Source organism: Amblyraja radiata, chromosome 1 (genome assembly GCF_010909765.2).
Source record: "Amblyraja radiata isolate CabotCenter1 chromosome 1, sAmbRad1.1.pri, whole genome shotgun sequence".
NCBI classification, from domain to species: Eukaryota; Metazoa; Chordata; class Chondrichthyes; order Rajiformes; family Rajidae; genus Amblyraja; species Amblyraja radiata.
The window spans coordinates 100787550-100804810 of record NC_045956.1 but is presented as its reverse complement, the minus strand read 5'-3'; the positions used below and the strand labels follow the sequence as shown (position 1 = coordinate 100804810).

General features: G+C 42.3%; 1 protein-coding gene across 2 annotated transcripts in view; it reads right to left on the bottom strand.

Annotated features, from left to right (window-relative positions):
• The window catches only part of ube2k (ubiquitin conjugating enzyme E2 K), an 88327-nt gene that overhangs the window by 13282 nt on the left and 57784 nt on the right, over nt 1-17261 (bottom strand). For both annotated transcript variants that reach the window (XM_033027226.1, XM_033027236.1), the window contains 3 exons: nt 16510-16568; nt 14313-14395; nt 1553-1652 (listed from right to left, as the gene is read on the bottom strand). In XM_033027226.1, coding sequence (XP_032883117.1) covers nt 1553-1652; nt 14313-14395; nt 16510-16568 — 242 coding nt within the window. The remainder of the gene's footprint in view (nt 1-1552; nt 1653-14312; nt 14396-16509; nt 16569-17261) is intronic.

The following is a 17261-nucleotide window of genomic DNA, read 5'->3' as shown; positions in this document are numbered from 1 at the left end:
CTGTGAAGATGATGTGGCTCACTTAGGGACTTTTGACCCCACCGCCAAAGCTTCTGGTTGCTTTGTAGGAAAAGTGAAATCCTGTGTCAACGTCTTTTGATGTAGATAGCTTTCCTTTTACATATGGAAAGTTTAGTAATAGGATATTGGGAACATCGCAATGTCAAACACAATTTCAACAAGGGCAATTGTTTTCTAATCAGAAAGGAACGCTGATGAAGTTCTTTACCACTTTAATCTCAACAATTAAATCAACTGCAACAGCCCAAGGCTGCTGTGTAGCAAGAAACTTCCTTGTTTTTGCCCCTTTTGTAAACCATTAATCCTCATTACAGCAGTAAACAAATTTGTTACTCCATAAAAGCTGTTTTAATGAATAAAATTGTTTAAACTGCACTGCAATTCACTATTTAAGCAAAACTCAACATTCAATAGGACATATGGGTGTCCATGTACAAGTACCAAAGGCAGTATAGATACCCCAATTGAGAAGGGAAATAATCATTGGCCTTTTTGACAAGAGGGAATAAGCATGTGTTGCCACTCTGTGCAGGGCTTTGTCGAGACATGTAGTCCAGTGTACAATCCTTTTATTTACGGAGTTATTAGTCCAGGAGTGAGTGTAGCCAAGGTTGGAGAGAGTGGAGCAAAACTTGAGAGCGTAGCAAAGGTTGGAGAGACCCAACTCCTATGATGACAAATTTGTCTTCTGAGGATTGATGGAGCAGAATAGGCCTGTACTTTCCCAAGTTTGGACGTCACATTTACATTCACAGCATCGTTTTAAGATGGTGCTTAAGAAAGTAGGACATTACAAGAATATATTCCCTGGTTAGAAAATTTTAAAGCAGGCAGAGACTCAGAATTGGGGGATGGGTGTTTAAGGGTGAGATGATGAAGAAGAATATTTTCTCCCAGTATTCCATCATTGTCATTCTTTATCCAGAATGACTGACGATGCTGACTCACTGCATTTGTTCAAAGCTAATATTGATCTTGGACTGCAAGGGCTTCTGGGTAATATGCTTTAAAAAAACAAAAACAAAACAGACAGGTAGTTGCTGTTAAGGCCAAAGATCAGATCGGCCATGATTTTATTCAATGGCAGAGCAGGACCAAGGGACTTCATGGATTACTCTTGCTTCTTAAATTTCTCTAAACATATTCTATTTAATCTTTATTAAACATTATTCAAGACATTTTAAAGTAAATTTATTTTAAATGTAATGTCATTAAAACTTTGAAAGTGCGGCAAGCTAAACATTACCGTATATTTCACACTGACCATAATTATTTATCAATAGGTAGAGACGAAAGTAATTTAAACCACAGGCGTGTTCTTCAGATTTTTATAAAAGTAATGCTAAATTGCAATCTCCTCTTTCTGTACATTTGGTACAATGCCAATTATTTTCATTATTGGAGACACTTTTATTGTGAAATAGCATTGGGTAGTGAAGATTAACAACATTCATGGTTAACAACTTTAATTTTGTCAAGATTAAAAAGCAAATCAACTAATTGCATTTGTAATTGGCAAATCTTTGCTAACCTGTTGTGCAACTACTGCATCCTGTGGGTCATCTGGTTCAGCCGCTGCCAGTAAGGCTTGTAACGATAATAAAACTGTCCGTAGAGTCATAGCAGCAGCCCTAGAAACATGATTGAGAACATACAGTTGGTCGGTGAATAAAGTTTAAAGCTCCATTCATTTAAAAATCCTAGTTAGTTCCTAAACAATTCACTTCTGACAATTCGTAATCAATTCGATAGTCTTTAAAAATAGTGAGAAGGTGGACATTATTATTCATCGATTTCTGAAGATTATAAGGGGGCTTGGCATCAATGATCAAGATATGGCTACAAGACACCAAGAATAACCATCATTCAGCCAGTATCTCCGTGTTGCTGAGATACTACTCCAAATGTGCAAAATGTTAAAGACAATATTTATTTCCACAACTAGTTATAAAATATAGTACTGTGAATATCTGAACTCTTATCTTTAAATGTTTGTTCCTAAACATTCTAGAATATGCAGGAAACAAATTAAGCTTACCATTAAAATTAATTTGTTTTCTGGGACTTCCTTAGTATAAAGACTTAAACGGTGCAGAATTTGTAAGCTGTATCCACAAAGGTTTTTTTTAAATAGTATGTGCATAGTCCAACTCTAGGAGGGACCATACTGGACTTTGTTTTGGGAAACAAGCCTGGCCGAGTGACTGGTATTTCTTGGGAGAGCATTTTGGAAACAATGATCACAACTCCATTAAGTTTTAAGAAAGTTGTGAACTAGGATTAAGTCTGGACCTTGGGGGAAGGTACTAAAATGGGGTAAAGCAGATTACAACACTATTAGGTAGGAGCAAGGTAGAGAAAACTAGGAGCAGGTGTTATTGGGCTTCACAGTTTGTGATAGTTGTTTAAAAGCCACCTGATCAGAGTTCAGGCCTGGCATATTCCAGGAGAGTGGAGGAATAAGGAATATAAAGTAAGGGATACGAAGTAAGGGATATGAAGCAAGGGATACAGCTCTCCTTTGGTCTACCGCGAATACTGCCTGGCATAGAGAGCTATAAGGAGAGGATGGACAGATTTGGAATACTTTCTTTGGAGCGCCAGACACTGAGGGGAGACCTAATAGAAGTACACAAAATTATGAGAGGCTTAGATAGGGTAGACTGGCACAACCATTTTGTCCAAGGTGAAAATGTCAAAGACCTGAGTTTTAAAGTAAGGGAGGAAAAGTTTAAAGGAGATGTGCAGAACAAGTTTATTTCCACACACCGTGGCTGGTGCCTGGAATATGCTGCCAGGGTTCACACCAGATGCAATTGTAGCATTTAAGAGGGTTTTAGAAAGGCACATGGTTATGCAAGGAAAAATGCTAGAGGGTGCTCCCATTGGTGGAGGGATCAAGAATTAGGAGACAGTGAACAGCAACTGGGGATTTTTTACAAATCCAGCAAGTGGTTAGGATCTGGAACGTAATGCCCAAAGCAGCAACGGTGAAAGATTCAATTGTAGCATTCAAATGGGAGTAGGATAAGTAACTCAAAGGAAATAAATGGCAGGTCTAAGGAAAGAGAATCAGAATCATTATCAGAATCACACTTTATTCGCCAAGTACGTTTTGCAACATATACGAGGAATTTCATTGGCCAGGTCAGTCATACAATCAAAAGCAACAGATCACTCAAAACACATTTTAACATTAACATCCACCACAGTGACCCCTACACATTCCTCACTGTGATGGAAGGTGAAATAAAGTTCAAGTCCTTTCCCTTAGTTCTTCCTCGGTCGTGGGCTTCGAGCCCCCGTTGATGGCACGATCTTGACTTCCGTAGCCGGCGGCATTTCGGGCCCTCCACGTCGAGGCGATCAAGCTCCCGCATCGGGGGGATGTCAGCTCCCCCGTGCTGGACGATCGAACCTCCCTTCGGGGCTGGTCGAACCTTCTGCGGTGTTGGAGGTCCCGACTAGCCTCTCCCGAAAGACTGCGAGCTCTTGATGGTAAAGACCGCAATGGTCGCGATCCCAGGCAAGGGATCAGCCCCCATGTTAAGTCCGCGCCGTCCAAGGAGGCTCCCAGCTCCAGCGATGGAAGGCCGCAGAGCCCGGAAAATGTGATCGGAAAATTCATCACATCTCCGGCAAGGTAGGAACTTGAAAACAAAGTTTCCCCCGATCCCCTCCCCCACATAAAACAAACCGTTGAACATTCAAACAAACTTTTAACACTACAAAATAACAAAAAGAATGGAAAAACAAACAGGTAATGTCACCACTTGTGCTAGAGTTTTGATCTCTGATCAGTTGCAGTATCTTACAAATAAATATCAACATTTACATTATACTGCCCTGACAATGTCTTGGCTCCTGTTAAATACATTCCAGTTTAGGAATATATACTAAGTGTCAACAACAAATCTTAAATTTAAAGAAGAAAAATATTCTCAACAGCAACAGCAATGAAAAATATCAAATTAAAAAAGTCTTGTGCTTCACCAAAGATAACTTTCATTTATTGAAACCCAAGAAATCGTGACTGAGAACAGCATAAATTCAGTTCTTGGTCTACGATACTTTTGCTGCAGAAGTTGAGTTTCACAGGTTAGGGAAGGAGCAACTACTTGTGAGCAAGCAGCAGGAGGAACTGGGAAGGGAAATAGTTGGGTGGAGAAACTAACTTCTGTGCAAGAGGACCTGATGAAAAATTAAAATAAAATTAATCTGTTCAACTGTACAGAAAACATTACAACCACTGTCTGGAGACACGAGACTGCCAATGCTGGTTCACAAAAAAAGACAGTGCTGCAGAATTTCAACGGGTCAGGCAGCATCTCTGGCTGTTCCAAGCCAGGACAGTGTCTGACACGAGAGGCGTAGGGGTAAAGCCTGCAGACGGTGACATTCCCATAAGCTCACTGTCCTTATTAGGTCAGAAGGTTATAAGTTATAGGAGCAGAATTAGGCCATTCGGCGCATCAAGTCTACTCCGCCATTCAATCACGGCTGATCTATCTCTTCCTCCTAACCCCATTCTCCTGCCTTCACCCCATAACCCCTGGCACCCGCACTAATCAAGAATCTATCTCTGCTTTAAAAATATCCACTGACTTGGCCTCCACAGCCTTCTGTGGCAAAGAATTCCACAGATTTACCATGCTCGGACTAAAAAAAAATTATCATCTCCTTCCTAAAGGAACAACCTTAAATTCTGAGGCTATGACCTCTAGTCATAGACTCTCCCACCAGTGGAAACATCCTCTCCACATCCACTCTACCCAACCCTTTCACTACTCGGTACGTTTCAATGAGGTCCCCCTCATTCTTCTAAACTCCAGCGAGTACATGCCCAGTGCCGTCAAACGCTCATCATATGTTAACCCACTTATTCCTGGGATCATTCTTGTAAACCATTTCTGGACCCTCTTCATCCTTCCTCAGATATGGTGCCGAAATTTGCTCACAATACTCCAAATGCAGCCTGACCAGCGCCTTAGAGCCTCAGCATTACATCCCTGCTTTTGTATTCTAGCCTTCCTGAAATAAATGCTAGCATTGCATTTGCCTTCTTTAGTACCGATTCGACTTGCAGATTAACTTTTTGTGAATTCTGTACCAGCACTCCCAAGTCCCGTTGCACCTCTGATTTCTGAATTCTCTTCCCATTTAGAAAATAGTCTATGCCTTTATTCCTACAACAAAAATTAATGACTCCACACTTTGCTGCACTATATTCCATAAGCCCACTCTCCCAACCTGTCCAAGCAAGTCCTTCTGCAGAGTCCCTGCTTTCTCTGTACTACCTGCCCCTCCACCTATTTTGTAACATCCACAAACTTGGCTACAAAGCCTTCAATCCCTCATCCAAATCATTATTCCAAGTGTCTCACATGTCTGCAGGCCTTACTGCATGTGATGGAAATCTGAGAGTTGAAATATGCAGTCTGAATAGCTGATAGGTTACTGTAATGTATTGAGCAGATGGCACATATTGCAGCCACGCAGTGCCTGAAACAGCAAATATTTGGCATCTCTGCCACTATCTGTCAATAGGACAGTATTGGGTGGTGCTAATAGTGACAGTTACTGGAGCTGCATTCACCCAGACACAAAGTATATTCCAACACACTACAGGTCCACCGTCGATTTTCTGGCAACTGGTCCGTCACCTCCTTTAATCCAAACAAAATCACGAGAGCGCACTTGAAATCTTCCCGCCCCCCCCCCCCCCCCCCCCAGCGGTCCTCTCGAAAATGTGGTGCCTAGGCCGGGTGAGGCGGCCAATCTTGACCTCATCGGGACTTCTGCGCCAATCAGCAGGTCAAATTTGCCCCCTGCAGCCGGAGCTCTGGCCCAGCCTGAGCCGGCAGATCCATTCCCATAGCTAACATCCGAGACCAACTTTGCAGGCTGGCCTCCTCGCCGGCTTAGGCAGACCACTCCAGTACTTTTGGCCTCCTCTTGGAGGCCATGAACTCTGTTGGTCTGGCAAAACGGATAATCCAGAAAGGCTCTGGAACCAAGGGTGCTGGAAAAAATCAATGGTGGACCTGTATTGAAAAAGTTTTACAGAGACAGTAGGCAAGTCACAAGACACCCAGTCTCTGATATGTTTGTTGCAGCCACAGCATTTTTTGTGTCAGTGAATAGTTATGGTAATTGATGATGGGCATTCAGCAAAGATAATGTTGGATGTCAAAAGCAGGTGGTTTAACTTTGGCACTAAAGTGTTGTGAATGTTACTTGTCACTTATCAATCCGTGAATGAATATGAACAAGATCTTCCTGTAATCCGGCTTCTGATGCCATGGAGTGAAGATCCACTAGGGGCGCCACATTGATGGCAGCCTCTGCCTACACTGTCTGTTTTTCCATCTTTTAAACATTTTTTAGTCTGTTTTAAAAGTATGTTTGGGAGGTTTCTTTAGTTTTTCTCTGTGGGGGAGGGGGGTAGGGTAAGGGGGAACCGTTTCCCAGTCACTTCCTGGCGAGGATGCGACTATTCTCCGAGTCGCGTCATCGCCCCCCTACTTGCGGCCTACCAACTGGATTGGCGCGGCCTTTCCTGCCGGGGACTGGACCAAAGCTTCAGCGGTGGCGGTGCAGCACTGGATTCACCGCGGAGCGGGCAATGCCTACCTGGATCGCCGTTTGAAGCTCAGGAGTGCTGGGCCTGCTGCTTCAACATCGTGGAGCTGTGGTTCGTAGAGCTTCCAGCACGGGCGGCGCTGACTTCAACATCGCGGAGTCCTGGGACCTTTTGCTGAGGGCCGCCAGCGGGAATCTCCGCCCAGCGCGGCCTGTGGACTTCGGGAGCCGCGGACTCCGGTAGGAAGTGGCCGATTCGGATGTCCAAGCTGTTGAGGTGGTTCTCCCATTCCGACGTCGGGGTTCCATCATCCCGGCGAGCGGGCCTGAACATCGGGCCACCCGTAGCGGTGACAGCGAGGGGTTCGGGAGTCCCCCGACAACAGAGGATGACTGAATTTTGGAGCCTTCCCTCACAGTGGGAAACTTTGATTCCACTGTGTGGGGATGTCTGTGTTAAAGTCTATCGTGTTCTGTGCTCTTTATTATTCGTATGGCTGTATGGTGACCACACATTTCACTGTACCAATTGGTACATGTGACAAATAAATGTATCTTGTATCCACTGATGAATCAAATGAAAATGGTTGAGTCCAAGACACGCCAATGAAGAACTCAACCCTGAAGTGAAGCCGCGATGATAGATGTCCATCTATCCTAATCATTTTAATTTGTACAACTTCAGTAATGTGGTTTTGCCCTTGATTGCCACTGAACTCAATTTTACCAAGATTCATTGATGCCACATTCAGCTCATTCTTTTCTCTGTCATTGGACCAATACAATAATGAAGTAGTGTGAGTCACTACCTTGCCTTCCTTTGATGATGACTGCAAGTAGTCTGATGGACTAAGAAATAGCTAGTTTAGAACTTTCCATAAATGAGACATGCTGAGACAATTATCCAACTGTTCTGGAATACCTTGGCTAGAGATGCAATTAGTTCTGAAGCACAAATCTTTTAAACTATTGTAAGGATGGTGTTTGAAACCTGCCAGTGCTTTCAGATGTTTCCAGGTGGAGTCAAGACTCTTCAATTGTCATATGTACCAGCAACTGAACAATAACACTATTACTTGCAGCATAACAAGCCCATTAACACAATAATAGAAATATATACAATAATCAATAATACAATAAGTTAAGAATCGTAAAACTATGTAATTATAATAGTGTCAAACTGAAGTCCATAGTGAAGCAAAGACATGGGCCATAGAGATCAGAGTTGCTGAGGTGAATGTTGTGCAGTGTTCAAGAGTGATGTTTGCTGAGACGAAGCTGTTATTGAACTTGGTAGTCGTAGTTTTTAAGTCCTTGTACCTTCTTCCTGATGATAGTAGCAAAATGAAAGCGTGACCAGGTTAGATGATACTGGTTGCATTTTTGAAGCAGTCCCTCCTATAGATCCCTTTGAGGCTGGGGAGGTAATTACCTGTGATGCACCAGGCAGCGTCTACTGCTATCCGTAGTCTCCTTTGTTCCTGGACACTCATGTTGCCATACCAGGCCATGATTCGCAGGACTAAATTGAATTTAAACTGCGTATGTCCCACTGGGGACCTGAGGGAAAAATAATGATTGCCCAGTAGGCACATGTCTGACGATGATTTCAAATGACCAAGCATCTTTAGTACTCAGGTACATTCTTGAAGCCTCATTCTTGAAGCCTCTTGAACATTGTTGAAGCCTCCTCCCAATAACTATCAAATTGTCCACCACCAAAGCTGGGTGGCAGGGTGAACTGTGAGGACGATGCTATGAGTATTTTTTAGTATGTTTTAAAGTATGTTTTTGATGTTCCTCGGTGTGTCTTGTGTGGGGGGTGGTGTGGGGGGGTAAGGGGGAAACCGCTTCGGTCGCCTCCTCCATGGAGAGGCAACTTTTTCCAGGTCGACTCCCCCGTGGCCTAACATCAAGGATCGGCGCAGCCTTTCCACGGAGACGCGCCCGGGACTTCAGCGGCGGGAGCAGCGTGGACTCTCGGCGTGGAGCGGGTGAGCCCTCGCTGGGGCTCGCCGGAGGGGAGCGCTTGGTTTCGCAAGCCCGCGGCAGCCGGCAGCCTGAAGCCACGGTCTGCAGAGTTCCAGCTGGTGCGGCGTCTACAGCCCGGGATCCCTCGTGGGGGACCCGGGGGGGGGGAAGAAGAAGCCACCACTGCCGGCCCGCGGCCAACTTCTACCACGGGCCCGGCGTGAACTTAACATCACCCCTGGTGGGGAGCTTCGACCGCCGGCCCTGCAGTCTACGGTGCTTCTGGCTGCGGCGGGGACTTTAAATCTCGACCGCCGGCCTTCGGCCTACAACAACTTAAAGCCGCGGTCTCCGGTGAGGAAGAGCCGATCCTGGACTGACTCTGGACTCTGGTCCTGTCCACGGGGGGGAAATGGAGGAGGACTGGCCACGTTTTGTGCCTTCCACCACAGTGATGAATGCTGTGGTGGATGTTTGTGTTACATTTTTGTTGTGGCTGTGTGTTCTTTATTATTGTACTGCTGCTGACAACCCAAATTCCACCGACCCTGGTTGTGTGGCAAATAAATTCTATCTAAATCTATCTAATCTAAATGAGAATGTAGGGTGAGTTGGACAGGTTGGGTGAATGGACAGATGCATGGCAGATGCAGTTTAATGTGGATAAATGTGAGGTTATCCACTTTGGTAGCAAAAACAGGAAGGCAGATTATTATCTAAATGGTGTCATTTCAAAAGTAGGGAAAAGGGGAAGTACAATGGGATCTGGGGGGTCCTTGTTCATCAGTCAATGAAAGTAAGCATGCAGGTAGTGAAGAAAGTGAATGGCATGTTGGCCTTCATAACAAAAAGAGTTGAGTATAGGAGTAAAGAGGTCCTTCTGCAGTTATATAGGGCCCTAGTGAGACCACACCTGGAGTATTGTGTGCAGTTTTGGTCCCTTAATTTGAGGAAGGACATCGAGAGAATGCAGCATAGGTTCACAAACTTAATTCCCGGGATGGCGGAACTGTCATATGCTGAGAGAATGGAGCGGCTGGGCTTGTATACTCTGGAATTTAGAATGATGAGAGGGTATCTTATTGAAACATATAAGATTATTAAGGGTTTGGATACGCTAGAGACAGGAAACATGTTCCCGATGTTGGGGGAGGCCAGAAGCAGGGGCCACAAATAAGGGGTAAGCCATTTAGAAATGACACTTTTTCACACAGAGGAATTCTCTGCCTCAGAGGGCGGTGGAGGCTGGTTCTCTGAATACTTTCAAGAGAGAGCTTGATAGAGCTCTTAAAGATAGCGGAGTCAGGGGATATGGGGAGAAGGTGGGAACAGGGTACTGATTGTGGATGATCAGCCATGATCACATTGACTGGCGGTGCTGGCTCGAAGGGCCGAATGGCCTTCTCCTGCACCTATTGTCTATTGACAAATGATTGTGGGAGACCTAGAGCTTTCATCCATCGAGACATGCCCAGCGATATGCTTGATATATGCTTTTTTTGTAAAGCTCTAGTTTAGTTTGTTATTGACACATGTTCCCAGGTACAGTGATAATCTTTTTGTTGTGTGCTATCCATTCAAAGGAAGAAAAAAAAAAAAAAACTTGAATACAAATCAAGCCGTCCAGGGTGTACACATAAAGGATAAAGGGTAAAACATTTATTACAAAATAAAGTTCTATTAAAGATAATTCAATGTCTCTAATGAGGTAGATGGGTGGTCAGGACTACATTCTAGCTGGTGAGAGTACAGTTTAGTTGCCTGATAACATTTGGGAAGAAACGTTCCCCGAATCTGGAGGTATGAATTTCCAAACTGAAGATAGACACAAAATGCTGGAGTAACTCAGCAGATCAGGCAGAATCTCTGGAGAAAAGGAATAGGAATAGGAAAAAATCATTTTCTCCATAGATGCTCCATGACCTACTGAATTACATAGAAACATAGAAAATAGGTGCAGGAGGAGGCCATTCGGCCCTTCGAGCCAGCACCGCCATTCATTGTGATCATGGCTGATCGTCGCCTATCAATAACCCGTGCCTGCCTTCTCCCCATATCCCTTGACTCCATTAGCCCCTAGTGCTCTATCTAACTCTCTCTAAAATCCATCCAGTGGCAGGGAATTCCATAAATTCACAACTCTCTGGGTGAAAACGTTTTTTCTCACCTCAGTCTTAAATGACCTCCCCTTTATTCTAAGACTGTGGCCCCTGGTTCTGGACTCGCCCAACATTGGGAACATTTTTCCTGCATTAAGCTTGTCCAGTCCTTTTATAAGTTTCTATAAGATTCCCCCTCATCCTTCTAAATTCCAGTGAATATAAGCCTAGTCTTTTCAATCTTTCCTCATATGACAGTCCCGCCCCATCCCAGGGATCAATCTCGTGAACATATACGTTGCACTGCCTCAATCACAAGGATGTCCTTCCTCAAATTAGGAGACCAAACTGTACACAATACTCCAGATGTGGTCTCACCAGAGCCCTATACAAATGCAGAAGAACCTCTTTACTCCTATACTGAAATCCTCTTGTTATGAAGGCCAACATTCCATTAACTTTCTTCACTGCCTACTGTACCTATAAGCCAACTTTCAGTGACCGGTGTACAAGGACGCCCAGGTCTCGCTGCACCTTGCCCTTACCTAACACCTAACCCCATTGAGATAATAATCTGCCCCCTTGTTTTTGCCGCCAAAGTGGATAACCTCACATTTATCTATATTATACTGCATCTACCACGCATCTGCCCACTCACTCAACCTGTCCAGGTCACCCTGCAAACTCCTAACATCCTCTTCACAGCTCACACTGCCACCCAGCTTTGTGTCATCCGCAAACTTGCTAGTGCTGCTCCTAATTCCCTCTTCCAAATCATTAATATATATTGCGGCCCCAACACCGAGCCTTGTGGCACTCCACTCGCCACTGCCTGCCATTCTGAAAATGACCCGTTCACTCCTACTCTTTGCTTCCGGTCTGCCAACCAATTTTCTATCCATGTCAACACCCTACCCCCAATGCCATGTGCTCTAAATTTTGTCACCAGTCTCCCGTGCGGGACCTTATCAAAGGCTTTCTGAAAGTCTAGATACATTACATCCACTGGCACCCCTTCATCCATTTTACTTGTCACATCCTCAAAAAATTCCAGAAGATTAGTCAAGCATGATTTCCCTTTCATAAATCCATGTTGACTTGGACTAATCCTTTTACTGCTATCCAAATGCCCCATTGCCTCCTTTAATAATTGACTCCAGCATCTTTCCCACCACCGAAGTCAGGCTAACTGGTCTGTAATTCCCCGTTTTCTCTCTCGCGCCTTTCTTGAAAAGAAGGATAACATTAGCTATCCTCCAATCCACAGGAACTGATCCTGAATCTATTGAACATTGGAAAATGATCACCAATGCGTCCACTATTTCTAGAGCCACCTCCCTGAGGACCCTGGGATGCAGACCATCAGGTCCAGTGGATTTATCATCCTTCAGTCCCATTAGCCTACCCAATACTATTTCTCGCCTAATGAAAATTTACTTCAGTTCCTCTACCCCCTTAGATCCTCTGTCCTCCAGTACATCTGGGAGACAGATCCAAAGTACCTATTCAACTCTTCTGCCATTTCCTTGTTGCCCATAATAATTTCACCCGTGTCTGCTTTCAGGGACCCACATTTGACTTTGCCACTCTTTTTCCCTTAACATATCTAAAGAAGCTTTTACTGTCCTTCCTTATATTCCTGGCCAGCTTCCCTTCGTACTTCATCTTTTCAGCCCGTATTGCCCGTTTTGTTTCCTTCTGTTGTCCTATGAAAGTTTTCCAATCCTCTGGCTTCCGGCTACTCTTTGCTGTGTTATACATCTTTTATTTTAGTTTTATTCTATCCCTAACTCTTCTTGTCAGCCACGGTTGCCTCCTACTCCCCTTAGAAACTTTCTTCCTTTTTGGAATGAAATGATCATGCGTCTTCCGGATTATGCCCAGAAATTCCTGCCATTGCTGTTCCACCGTCATTCCTGCTAGGATCCCTTTTCAGTCTACCTTGGCCAGCTCCCCTCTCATGCCCTCATAGTCCCCTTTGTTCAACTGCATCACTGACACTTCCAATTTAACCTTCTCCTTCTCAAATTGCAGGTTAAAACTAATCATATTATGATCACTACCTCCAAGCGGTTCCTTTACCTCAAGTTCTCTTTATCATATCTGGTTCATTGGACAACACTAAATCCAGAATTGCCTTTTCTCTGGTCGGCTCTATTACAAGCTGCTCTATGAATCTATCTCGGAGGCATTCTACAAACTCTCTTTCTTGGGGACCTGAACCAACCTGATTTTCCCAGTCTACCTGCATATTGAAATCCCCCATCACCACAGTGGCATTACCTTTGTTACATGCCAGTTTTAACTCCTGCTGCAACGTACACCCTACATCCGGGCTACTATTTGGGGGTCTGTAGATAACACCAATTAGAGTTTTCTTGCCTTTACAATTCCTCCTCAATCCACAGTGACTCTACCTCGTCAGTCCCTATGTCTTCCCTCGCAAGGACTGAATTCCATCCCTCACCAGCAGAGCTACCCCCCCCCCCCCCCCCTCCTCTGCCCACCTGCCTGTCCTTTCTATAGGATGTATAACCCTGAATATTAAGTTCCCAGGCCCGATCCTCCTGCAGCCACGTCTCGGTAATCCCCACAATGTCATATCTACCAACCTCTAACTGAGCCTCAAGCTCATCTACTTTACTTCTTGTACTTCACGCATTCATGTACAATACTTTTAATTCCTTACGCATCTCACGTTTCACATCGATCCCTATTACACTTGGCCATACGCTCCTATCCCTTTTACTCTAGCATTTTGTGTCCATCTTTGACTGGCAAGCTGCTGGACGTAAAGCAGAAATAGTACTACCATCAAGCAAGCCAGAAATCTCCAAAATAACTACCGGTATCACACTAAACTAATATCAGAGAATTAGGGGATGTGGAGGATAAAGAATGGTGGCATAGGAAAGGGCTCATATGCACAATTAGATTTGTAAGACCTCTTCAGACGAGCACAGGCAAGAGATCACTGAATGCAGGGATTAGAGTCAGAATTTCCTACACTTCTGCCATTTATATACAAACTACTTTACAAAATCCAATCAACCAATCCAATGATTTGGATCTGCATCTGCATTTGGCTAGAGATCCGGCATACAGATCCAGTGCACACCAACTGGCTGTCAACAAGTAAGATATAAAGGAGAAAGATTTGCCTTTGACTTTCTTCTCGCCCCTTGATAATCCATCACTGCCAAAAATGGAAGACAAATAAAACATTGACAAAATAAAGAAAATTTGGGGTTTGGAGAAATAGAAAATGCCAACAAAAACAATGTAAAGGGAAAACTATGATCAGTAAGAAGCAATATAATTCTCTTGTTTATGATTTCAGATGTATTCAAATCTCAAATTTATAAGCAAAGATAATGTTATTAAATGTTGAAAGAACAAAATATTCTAAAGGCACTGTTAATTACTTTTAAATATACAATAACCTTAAAATTACTTTCCTGTGTAACATTCCTTAACAGCACCAGTTATTTTTTTCCTCATTCTTCACGATATTGCAATGGCAACTAAAAAGTACAACTCCTAAAAACCTAGATGTATAGTTACAACAAACAATACTGACTACAAATTTTAAAAGGGTCAGATTGATTGCAGTACAAGAATGAAGGCAGGGAAACTCACCACTGATCTTTCAGAATATCCAAACAAATGGCTCCTGTTACTGAACTAATATTTGGATGCCAAATTTTTGTGATAAACCGAACCTGCAAGATACAATAATTTTCATTGATATTTCATAGGTGATAAAATAAATTCCAATTCCTTAAAATGCCATGAAAAACTGTACAATTATTTTCTGAACACATCTGAACAATTATCTGCTTTCTATAATCTGTAGTGTTTGCAATAATCCCAATTGACAGCTGTTTCTCATAAAATAGTTCCCATGCCAAGTCTCCGGAACATCAGAGGTTAAAGGGAGACCTGATAGAAGTAAATGAAATTATGAGAGGATAGATAGGGTGAACAGCAGGAACCTTTTTCCAGAGTGGAAACACCAAACACTAGAGGGCATAGCAACAAGGTGAGAGAGGGAAAGTTTAATGGAGATGTGCGAGGCAAGTTTTTTTTTTAAATACAGAGAGTATTGGGGGCTTGAAACACATTGCCAGCGGTGGTGGTGGAGGTAGATACAATAGTGGCCCTTAAGAGGCTTTTAGACAGGCAGGCACATGGAAGTTAGATTAACTTGGCATCATATTCGGCATAAACATTGTGGGCCTGTGCAATACTGTTTTATGTTCTATGTTCTAACACAAATGTATATTATGAATCGCTTGATTCACTAATCTTTAACTGTGGTTGAAAAGTTCTGCAAACAACCAATGCTGACAAGAAAAATAAAATGTAAATTATATATACCGAATTACTGAATAGGTCTCAGGCACTTAAGCAAAAACAGCAAATACCAATAATTTATTAACAATTCTTAGCTCATTACAATTCAGGCTATTTTGGAAGTACTATTGTCACATAGTAAACTAAAATTGTAAATTACGCTGCAGAAGCTATACACAATGCAAAGGACAACATTTAAAATTCTAAAACTCTACCAAAAACAGTACCGCACTTATTGATCTTTTAGTCAGGTAAGAAATATTTTTAATATTTAAATACATTTGCCATTCTACTTTCATTATTTGAAAACAAACACAATTTATTTTATCATGAGAACACAAGGCAAGCCAGTAAATTAGAAAAAACCCCAAATAATATCTATTAAAAACCAAATAAGTATATAAAAATATATCTGGATCCCTCCAAAAGCTAGAGGCAGGAAATGACCCAGCAAGGCTAAGCAACAAGCAAATCCCAAAAATGTACAGATTTTTTTTTGCTTCTATTTATTGTGCATAATTTACAAATAGAAGGCTTTGGTAAGAAAACATGTAGCAATAAAAACATAGAATAGCAGAATAACTGGGAAATATACAATGCTTAGATAAAAGTTTTGCAATATTAGAATATTATTTTGTAGCACACCTGCTGGGTAGTCTAATGGCTGCCATATTTTCATTTCCAATAGAAAAAAAATCTGTGTATCCATATATACAGGCCACTTAAAGTGAAGCATCTCCTATAGTGTAAGCAAATGGAATCTCAACCCCCTCTCCCTGCCCAGGTCATGGCCATGTTTTTCACTTTATCTGTATTTATTCATATAACCCTTCCACGATTTATTAAAAATAAATCCTTGCTAATGAGATAAAGGGCAAAAAGCAGAGTGAATGCAAAAATAAAATCTTGAGGAATCAAATTACAGCTTTTAGAGAAACCCCAAAAATAATTTACTCAGAAAATAACAAAATTACCTCAGAATAACCCAAGTATTTTACACTAATAAAGTACTTCTGAAGCCATTGTAGCACTGATTTCCACATCTCAAAATCCCGCTAAATAATTAATCAGCTAATGTCTTTTAGGAATGTTAAGTACAGTTGTGTGTAAAAAAATATCGGCCAGGATAGCAAGAGAATTCCCAAGTACTTTTACATCACTCTAGAGGTTCAATTAAGTTTAATGTCTCATCCGAAAGGCAACAATAGTGCCATTTAATACTGTACTATCAGTTTATCAAAGGAACAGAAAGCAAAAGTATTTTAAGAGATGTTAAAAATAATTCTAAAAATGTGAAATTTGTTCAAAGATTTAATAAATGATTGATATTGTTTAGGTTTGGCCAAAAAAAATGGAAAGACATTCCATTAGTGTCCATTAAGTCCAAAGTACATATAAAAAGGCTACTTTCAAAATTGCAAGTAAATGAAGCAGTGATTGCCCGCTAGATTATCTGCAAACACATGCAGTCAAGTCTCACCTTTGGTGGATTAAATGGATACGTTTCTGGGATTTTAATTTCTAGTTGATATCGCCCTCCTGCATAAATATAAAGCAGAAATATTGGAAAATCATTTAACAGTACTATTTTCAGTGATTTTAAAGACATACACCACAAGTAGCAATCTGCTGAAGGAAATCGGGTCTGAAGAAGGGTCTCGACCCAAAGCGTCACTCATTCCTTCTGTCCAGAGATGCTGCCTGTCCCGCTGAGTTATTCCAGCTTTTTGTGTCTATCTTCTGCTGAAGGAACTCAGTGGGTCAAAGCACCTGTGGGGGAAGGAATTGTTGATATACCAATCCAAAACAGTGACTGTTGCTTCCCCCCCCCCCCCCCCACCCACCCCACGGTTGCTGCTTGAACCGCTAAATTCTCTAGCAGTTTATTTGTTGCTTCAGATTCCAGCATCTGCAAACTCGTGTCTCCATCTACTACATTTAAATGTAAACTTAAAATTGTCCAGGTTTTAATTTGCAATAGGAAATCAAAACATTTTTCCTAAATTTAAAATACAAATTTATCCACTGACTAAATTCATCTACTTCAAACAACAGAGATCAATTTAAGAACATTTTAGGATCAAAGGCCACTCTGCAAAAATACATATATTCGATACAAGAAATGGTATTTGAGAAACACAGAGCATCCCAGCTAATAACAGTAGTCTCAATTAAAACAATCTTAAATTGATGGAATAAATGCATCACACCCACGTGTTTAACGTAATAGAC